The sequence below is a fragment of the Chaetodon trifascialis genome, chromosome 13, assembly GCF_039877785.1.
Source record: "Chaetodon trifascialis isolate fChaTrf1 chromosome 13, fChaTrf1.hap1, whole genome shotgun sequence".
NCBI classification, from domain to species: Eukaryota; Metazoa; Chordata; class Actinopteri; order Chaetodontiformes; family Chaetodontidae; genus Chaetodon; species Chaetodon trifascialis.
Genome location: NC_092068.1, coordinates 21159945 through 21169764, shown reverse-complemented (window position 1 = coordinate 21169764; position 9820 = coordinate 21159945). Strand labels below are relative to the sequence as shown.

The 9820-nt window shown below is 44.0% G+C and overlaps 1 protein-coding gene across 1 annotated transcript; it reads left to right on the top strand.

The window, feature by feature from the left end:
• Positions 1–185: 185 nt before the first annotated feature.
• Positions 186–9755, top strand: ppp4r3b (protein phosphatase 4, regulatory subunit 3B). Its single transcript, XM_070977571.1, has 16 exons — positions 186–656; positions 1279–1334; positions 1826–1924; positions 2104–2727; positions 3562–3639; positions 4118–4234; positions 4398–4514; positions 5219–5350; positions 5512–5614; positions 5711–5752; positions 6001–6159; positions 6357–6526; positions 6641–6780; positions 6890–7038; positions 7134–7270; positions 7509–9755. The coding sequence occupies exons 1-16, from the start codon at positions 515–517 to the stop codon at positions 7608–7610; spliced, it is 2367 nt and encodes a 788-aa protein (XP_070833672.1). The 5' UTR covers positions 186–514; the 3' UTR covers positions 7611–9755.
• The last annotated feature ends 65 nt before the right edge of the window (positions 9756–9820 follow it).

Below are 9820 nucleotides of genomic sequence, written 5' to 3'. Positions count from 1 at the left end.
ATATCTAATAATTTAAAAGAAATGGTAGTTATTGTTTGGTCCTTGTTCTGCCACCTGCAGCAAACTGCTGCTGCTATTGCTTTTGACACCTATAGGTGGCGCATTGAACTTTTGGTGCTGCGGTTTTGCCATTGGATGATGCCGCTCGGAGGAGGAGACCCCGCGGCAGTTTGCGCTTGATTGACGTCGAAGAAGAAAAAGAACACAAGATCGGATTACAAGATGGCGGTCTGTGGACGTTAGCAAGGAGGCCGTTAGAGTTGTTGTGTTCTCTGTGAATTTTCCTGTTTGATATTAGGCCTTCTGTTGAGTTGTTCCACGTCGCTAACGTAATATGTTTTTAAAATAGCTACAGATATACTTTACTGCTATTGTGAACTTTACTTAGACGTGCATGTTTTATAACATGCGGGTGGAAACAAAGTTAACAGGTCGAGGGTAGGAAAACACCAGACGGGGTGAGGTGATAGCTTGTTAGCAGCCAGCTAGCCTGCTAGCTCCGACTCGGTTAACCATGTCGGACACTCGGCGGCGAGTGAAAGTATATACGCTGAATGAAGATCGACAGTGGGACGATCGGGGTACCGGACACGTTTCGTCTACCTTTGTTGAACGGCTGAAGGGAATATCATTATTAGTTCGGGCCGAATCAGACGGTAAGTTCCCAGTTAGCGTAGCCGCATTGACGATCCGTTGGCTAGCGGTAGCATGCTAACTCCAGGTTGTTCGGACAAAATGCTTCAATTGTCTACTGTGTGTTCTTGGTTAACTTGATAGGCTTGCTTCTTCCAATTTGCTGTAGTATTTGGAGTCTATTGTTTCAGTCTGTTTAGATAACAGGTGTTAACACTAGCTTTAGATTAAAGCCAGTAATTTATTGATAAGCTAGTGCTAGCAAGTGCCTTCGTTTAGCAGGCGACGTGATCTTAGTAGCATGGGGGGGCCTTCAAAGTCTAGTCTTAAACGTACAAACTTGTTATTGATCTGGATAATAAACCAGTATGTGTTCATGGCCAGACCAATAAATCATAAAGATGTTACTGGGAAAAGGCTAGCGGTGATCAATAGTGCCTTCTGTTGTTAGTTTTAACTTTTGTATATTTTGTAACATTGCGTTATACACGTTTCACATTGTCTGTCCAGCTTTAAATGCTCTCTGCCAGGCAGATTAATTGAGCTCAACCTATAGGAATTCATCATATTATCGTTCGTTCCTCTTAGCTCTGATCGCTCGCACTAATTCGAAAGTGAAAAGTTACCCAAGTCTCTTTGTTTTAGGATCACTATTACTGGAGTCGAAGATAAGCCCGAATACTGCATATCAAAAACAACAGGTAAGAATAACGCAACCTCTCACACACCTGTGGCATTTAAATTCTCAGTATTTCCATACTTCGATTTTTTAGTTTTAGTCGTTTCAGTTTTAAGACTTGTTGCTCGACAATTACAGTCACAATGATGCAGTGCAGACAATGGAAATGCACCATCTGTTCCCACTATAAACTTTGAAATAAGCACCTAATGGGCAAGTTACGTAAATAGTTAAAACAACATCAGCAAACTTGTTTTTCACCATTTTAACAGTCAGTACTTGAAGAGACACATGCCATTTCTCCCATGGGTTTAAAGGATAGATCAGTTTGCATATTGCAGACAGGTTTATACATTTACAGACATGAAATTGCTTGGATGTGTTTAACTACAGTGTGTGTTTTGAGCATGTGACCTTTGTGCGTGAACTCTCACAGGCTTGTCTGAGTGTTTCTAGTGAATATGCAAAGTGTTTCTTTGTGTATAGTTTAATGTTTCTCTCTCCTCCTTCCAGGACACACTGATTGTCTGGTCGGAAGCAGATAATTATGACCTTGCCCTAAGTTTCCAGGAAAAGGCTGGCTGCGATGAGATCTGGGAGAAGATTTGCCAGGTAAAGTCAATCTCATTTTACCAAATTTTTCCTTGTTTACTGTCAAGTAGGCAAACATGAGTTGTGCTGGTTTGTTGATGCTGATATTTTAATAACCCTACCACGAGCAGCAAGAGGCGGTGCATTGGTGCTTCTAGTTTAATTATTCACTTCATAACTATCAACTGTTTATTGCCCAGGTTCAAGGCAAGGACCCCGCCCTGGACATCACCCAGGACCCCATTGACGAGTCGGAGGAGGAGCGCTTTGAGGAGATTCCTGAGACAAGCCACCTGGTGGAGCTCCCTCCTTGCGAGCTAAGTCGACTGGAGGAGATCGCTGACTTGGTTACCTCTGTCTTGTCTTCGCCCATCCGGAGGGAAAAACTCGCCCTTGCCCTGGTGAGCGAGGGCTACATCAAGAAACTCCTGGGTCTTTTCAGAGTGTGTGAGGACCTGGACAACAGGGAAGGCCTACATCACCTCTATGAGATTGTCCGAGGCGTATTGTTCCTTAACAAGGCGGCCCTCTTTGAGGTGATGTTCTCTGACGACTGTATCATGGATGTGGTGGGCTGCCTTGAGTATGACCCAGCGCTGGTTCAACCTAAACGGCACAGGGAATTCTTGACCAAGACAGCAAAGTTTAAGGAGGTGATCCCTATCACGGACTCTGAGCTGCGGCAGAAGATCCACCAGACCTACCGGGTGCAGTACATCCAGGACATCATCCTGCCCACGCCATCTGTCTTTGAGGAGAACTTCCTGTCCACACTCACCTCCTTCATCTTCTTCAACAAGGTGGAGATTGTCAGTATGTTGCAGGTAAGGATCCAAACCAGGTACCTCATGTTATTCTGTAAAGCATTGTTTATCCACAAACATTTGTCTGATGGAGCTTTCTGTACCAAATGCCATTTGCCAGTTGAACATTTCTGTATGTACAGTATTTTCCTAAATCTACAGTGTGGTTTGGCTGGTGCCTTGTTTGCCACTGGTTAAATTTTGTTTGACAAGGGCAAGAGAACCTCCCCTCCCTGTTGTTCCAGAAAGTGATATACTTCATACTTGATGATAAATGAATAACTGAATTTCCATCATTAAATGTATTGATTTCTTATTGGAAATGTCAAATCATGTGGAAAATATATGTGAGGTTTTATCTCTTCTGTCTTATTTGCAGTGATTTTAATCATAGATGGATTGAAATGGATATGGATTGTGATAATCTACCTGTGCATGCTGTGATCTAACAGTGTATTTGACCACTCAGGACATTTTGTCCACTAGTGGAAGACGTGTATGTAAATCTAGTGTTGTAATGTGACGATTCATTGTTTAAAAACATAAACAATTAAATCATTTTTAACAGGCTGTTCAGCAAATGGGTTAATGTCTATTGTCACTGTTGTGCTTATGTTAGGCTTATGTTAATTTGTTCCATCCAGTCATTGTCACGATGCAGACAGTACCTGCACACTCACATTTAAGGTGTTCACTGTCCAGTGATTGTATTTCAGGGCGAGTGAGAAGTGAAGTGATTCTTGATTCTTGTTGCTATAAAACTTGAGTACAAGGATTAAGTTTCGTATTCCTCCTTTGTTTCTTTGTATTGTAGCCTTAGGGTCTTATTTTCTTAACCCCGTTTTTGTGCCACAGGAGGACGAGAAGTTCCTGACGGAGGTCTTTGCACAGCTCACAGATGAAGCCACGGACGACAGTAAAAGGAGAGAGCTCGTAAGTCAAACGCCTGTCAAATAATGTTGTTTGTGATCAAATCTAGATGTGGACAGAATTGTAATTTTGGCTTTCATTGCTGCGAGGATAAAATGTGCTCAGTATTACTGTTCTTCTCGTATGGATTCTTTCTGCCGTCTGTAATGACATCTCTCTCAAGGATTAAGTGGTTTTCCATAGCGATTTTGGTGCGAGTTGCTTCTTTGTCTATTGGCTTTTAATACAACTTTGCCAGCATTCATTCAGCAGGATAGGCTCTCTCTGAGAGCGAAATAGGAAATCAATCATTCCATTGGTCCGTGCAGCTGTCATTTATTAAACGTTGGAAAAGCTTCACATTAAATTAAATGAATTTTCCCACTGCACAAATGAAACGGTGCTTCGGGATAGTGTTTCTGTCAATGACCTTTAACTGTTTGCTTTAATGTGACAACAGCTGATTAACCATTACGTCTTTTTTCCCCCCTCTACTCCTTAGGTGAACTTTGTTAAGGAATTTTGTGCATTTTCACAAACGCTGCAGCCACAGAACAGAGACGCTTTCTTCAAAACTCTGGCAAATCTGGGCATTTTACCTGCTCTTGAAATAGTCATGGTATGTTCTGGGCATCACATGAATGTGAATATCTAAGTTAGTGTTATTAAAACAGTTCTTTGCTTTAACGTACTCATTTCATTAGCTGAGGATTGATTAACTGGGGAAGCATTTTATGTGTGTCTTTGTTCCTGTGGTCAACTCCCGCGTTCCTCTCGTTCAGGGAATGGATGACCTGCAGGTGAGGGCAGCAGCTACAGATATCTTCTCTTACCTGGTGGAATTCAGCCCCTCCATGGTCAGGGAATTTGTCATGCAGGAACCACAGCAGACCGATGACGTAAGCATCCAGACATCATTGTGAACAGGGCTGCTTGCACTTTTTGGATGCCAGGGAGTTGTTTGGTTCAGCCCAGGACTGCTTTTGTAGAATTATACATATTAAAAAAGTCCTATCTAACACAGTATTGTTGTGACACAAGGAACAGTCAAACTCTATTTTAATTATGTACTCCTCAGGTTGGTTGATACTTGTATTAGACGTGGTGTGCTGCCTGGTGTACTGACATACCTTCATAGTATTTCCAAATGAAAACCTAAGTGTGCTTGTAAAGCCTCACAGGCTCTTAGAGCAGCGCTCCTCCCAACCACTGAGTAATTGAGGCGATCTCTAAATATCAAATGGACATTTTAATCCTGGTGATTGCTTGTGCTTTGTTTTACTCCAATGTATGAGATATACAATGGAGTAAAACACTTAAGTGGATGGATGAGGCCTCCAGCTGTCAGAGAAACAATAAACTGTGCATTGATTGCTTTTGATCTACTGTTTATTGACAAGGTCCGCCTTTTTTTTTAAACTTGTATGTATATACACAAGAGGTGGAGCCAGCCTGTAGTTCAGGGAATCCATAATCCTTTCTGCTTCATTATGTCATGCAGAGTTTTTGTTGAAAGTCTCTTTTAATCTGCATGTGCTGTAAGACTGAAACTGCTTCATTTTGACTGGATCTGTTTTCTGTATGTGTTTTTTGGTGTTTACAGGATGTTCTGCTGATAAATGTCGTGATCAAGCAGATGATTTGTGACTCTGATCCAGAGTTAGGAGGGGCTGTCCAGCTGATGGGTCTGCTCAGGACGCTCATAGACCCCGAGAACATGCTGGCTTCCACCAATGTAAGCACAACCGAATCTGCTTTCCTCATTTATTTTCCCGCACAAATCATGCTGCGGGAAAATTGTGGCCAGCTGGAAAATTTCAAAGCCCCATTTGCTTCGTCCAAGTCTAAAACATCAGCACGACTTAACAGTGATTCTCGTCATTTGCTTCCTTTTAGAAAACTGAGAAGACGGAATTTCTGAGTTTCTTCTACAAATACTGCATGCATGTCCTGACTGCTCCTCTGCTGGCCAACACTGCACATGACAAAAACTCAAAAGGTGAGCTGAGGACAGGGGCCTCACATAAACCGGAGAGTTCGAGACTGTAAGATAAAGAGAGAATTTGACTGATAATTCTGTGTCATGGCCTTTCAGATCTGCAGGAGGGATCAACTAAGATCAACCCGGTCTGTCCAGGTGGGTGTTGGAAATGTTTGTTCTTGGGACAGATAGTAACACATTTCACTTCTGTTTCAGTCTCACATTCATATCACCAGCAGCCACCAGAAAAGAGATGATTTTCTACATCCGATGAAAACTTTGGTTGCACACTTGCTTCATCTCGAATAACTAAAAGTCTGCAGCTTCATGTGAATTTTGAAAGTGTTGCATCGCACATATGAAAAGGCCTGGTGTGAAGTAACGTTGTTGTTTATTTTCTGTAGACAACTTCCAGACAGCTCAGCTTCTGGCACTGATCCTGGAGCTTCTGACCTTCTGTGTGGAGCACCACACCTATCACATTAAGACCTACATCATGAACAAAGACCTGCTCAGGAGAGTGCTGGTGCTCATGAACTCCAAACACACCTTCCTTGCTCTTTGTAAGTGCCCACTTACACAAGTGGTTCAGAAACACACGCACGTGTACACACCTTTCTGCTGCTTTCTCTCTTCTCTGAATGTTCTGTCATTGCTTCGCCTGTTTTCTGAATACGCACCCAAGCTCTCGCCAGTGAAAACACTTTGATTCACAAACCACTTCATTTCTAACTAAGTCCTTTGTCTGGTTTTGTCCCAGGTGCCCTGCGTTTCATGCGCAGGATAATTGGTCTGAAGGATGAGTATTACAACCGCTACATCATCAAAGGGAACCTGTTTGAGCCTGTCATTAACGCCCTGCTGGACAACGGCACCCGATACAACCTCCTCAACTCAGCCATCATAGAGCTCTTTGAGTTCATTAAAGTGGTGTGTAGACACATAAAACATACCTTCATGAAAAGTGTCGATTGGTATAGAAAGTGTGCGTGTGGCACTCAAAGTGGACTGTTTGTGACTTTCCTCCCTGTCTTCTCTTTCCAGGAGGACATCAAGTCTCTCATAGCTCACATTGTGGATAACTTCTACAAAGCACTTGAATCCATTGAGTACGTCCAGACTTTCAAGGGCCTGAAAGGCCGGTACGAGCAGGAAAAAGACCGGCAGAGTCAGAGACTCAACAGGTCAGTAGGCTGATTGCACACAGAGGGTTTACTGCTCCCCCAAACATGAAGGAAACACAGTTTTCATCACCTTAATCTCTTGATAACTGTTCTTAACTATCCCCCATAGATATCGCAGAGATGCGCGGTCGTTGGACGAGGACGAGGAGTTGTGGTTCAATGACGACGACGATGACGACGACGGAGAGGCTGTGGAGAAGAGCCGAATGGAAGATGACTTCTCTGACAGCTACGGCAAGTACATGGAAGCCAAAAAAGGTGAGCTGCTCTGGCATTACTGCATTTATCCTCCTTGAAACTTTCCCCCCTGATTGCAACAGCAAGTCTAATATTTACAGTCTGTGTTACCGCAGGAGCTGCCAACGGAGCTAACGGTGCCAACAATGGGAAAACTGCTGTAATTCCACCCGCCTCACCCGCCGTCACTCCGAACAACAGTTCAACTTCCTCTGTCAAAACAGTTGCTCTTCCTGCCACACCAGTTGTGAAGGTAATGCATCTTTACAGATAGTGGTGTGAAGTTGAGATCCAGTTATTTTGTAAACCCTCTGGTCTGCAACCACCTTTTAGCCAACATCATTGTCACCATCAAGCTGTTGAAGAATCTTTTTTCCATATTTGAGGAATCAAATACAACCTTCAGCGCCTACAGAAGTCAGTGTTTTGCCTCACGTAGGCTTGGTATGCGTCTGTTTTAGTCGCTCTTTTTGTCTTCCTCTTTCTCTTAGACTGCTCTGGTTGGTTTGGTGGACTACCCTGATGATGAGGACGAAGAGGAAGAAGATGAGGAAGAGCAGTCTCCAAGGAAGCGGCCCCGTCTGAGCTCTTAAGGCTAATTGTCCTCTGTTTGGTCGCGGCGGATGGACACGGAGTCCCTCCCATCCTCCCTCCTCTGGTCTTCTCATTGGTCCTCGGCCCGCCCGTGCCACCTGTCAGTCTCACTGAGGAGACGGGCAAAGACGAGCTCCCACCTCACTCAGTCCCTCCTGATCTCTGCTCCTCTTTTCTCCCTCAGTGGAAGAAGATGGAGAGCTTCTTCTGGAAAGAAAGTCAGATCAGTCCCGTTGATTTTACTTCTTTCCCTTTACCAACAGCCTCCTCCGGGAGATCCCAACCTCTCATGTCTTTGTCCTGAGGAGAAACTCATTGACCCTTCGCAGACTCATCCCTCCTCTCTTTCATTACGCTCTCCTTGTTCTGACCTCCTTCTGAACAACTTTCTCCGCCTCACCCACCATCCTACGTACGGACGGGAGAGGCTGCGGTGGAAATAACAGTGCCAAGGCGGTTCCCAACTCTGCTCTGTTGCTATAGCAACAGCAGCACGGAAGCTGCGGTACTACAGCAACCCCGCAGGAACCCTCACACGTCCTCATCTGAACTCTCCCTTCATCCTTGTCAAACCCGAACCGGTGAGCTCCAGAGACAGAGGACGCCAGAACACAACCAGCCAGTGAATGAACTGTTCAGCAGGCCAGTCAGGCTAGCAGGACTAGCCGTCGTAGTGATAGAAAGCTTGACTGGCTGACGTAGCGTGTCTCCCTGCTCACTTTTGTCGGGGATAGAGGGATTTGGCAGCATAGAAGGATTAAACAGATCGTTGAGAGGCGAGAGAGGTGACAAATGACAAAACGTACCAGGATGAAATCTCAGCTTAGATCCAGAGGAGCAGGACTCAAACCTTCAAAAGCCATGGCGTCAGTTTGGCCAAGGCACACACAAAAACACACACACACGGCGTCTCACACACAGGACTGCGATAGCCAGAGATCCTGTATTTCATGACTTTGTTAAAAAGTACTGTACAGATGTTATTATTTTTCTTTTTAATCATTTGCCCCTGATCTGATTTTAAAAGGGGAGAGAGAGATACCTACCTACCTGTGTATTTTTGTTGTTGTTGCACAAAAGGTGGGGGTCACTGTTCACCCTTTCAGTCCAGTTCATTTGATTCAATGTAAAATGCAGAGAAGTTGCAAATGCTGGTTTTAAGAACAACGTATTAAAACTGCAGTAAAGTCATTTTTGCAGCCAACGTTTTGAGGATGTCTGGAGTTTTGTATTTTCGTGGCCTCGTTTCGATGCACACGGCGCCCAGTTTTTGTTTTGAGCGGGTGGCAAACCTGAGCTGTTGGTGTGCTTAGAGTAGATTTAGCGCACACTCGTGTGTCAGGAGGTTCCGCTCTTGGCACCCCTCTCTCAGACAGATCTCAGGTTCAGAGTTCAACTTGCATCAGTAACTAAAAGCTAGCCATCTTGTCTGTGCGCTGTAACACTGCTCGATGGTGAAACATCTCACGTTTATTACTGAATGGAGAGTGATTCTGCAGAGCTATTAGGGGCCTGAGGTGTCAGGGGCTTTTATCCCACTTTGAAGGTCCAGAATTTTCAGTTTGATCCAGATCAGAAGTATTTAGCCTTGTTCCACAGTTTACGTCTGATTTCAAGTTTTCTTTGGCCTGTCTGTGAAAACACCTGCAGATCAAAAAGAAGCCGAAGGCAACGATTCATCTCCAGTGTGATTCAGACTCCATGATTGGACGAGCTGTTTTTATGAGTTAAGATTATTGGACCCCTGGTTCCACACACGCTTGACGTCAGAAGGCTGTGAGGCGTTTCTCATGTCGTGTCTTCTCTTTGCTCTCACCACAGGCACACTGAGAGGCAGATGAAGGGAATCAAAATGTGCTAAAAAATGCTAGATCACAGATTTTTGTCTAGAACTTAAGAGTTAAACCACAAGCAGCAGGGTAGCACAAGTCAAATTATTATTGCCAATGTGCTTTTCAGGAGTTCAGCAGTAAAAAGCAGCGAATTGTCTTTCCTCCTGTCTGTTCGCGTCACCCAACTGACTGTTTTTGCTCCCTTGATGAATTTGTACCAAGTGCATTTACTACCACTATCCATTCTTAACATTTGTATGAATTTATTTGATAAGTTTTGAAATTAAATGTGACCCTGACATTGAACTTGTGAATCTAGCGTTGTTTTAATTCACCCATTTGGCAATTGGAGCTACAAAATTTCTAAATCGCTTCTG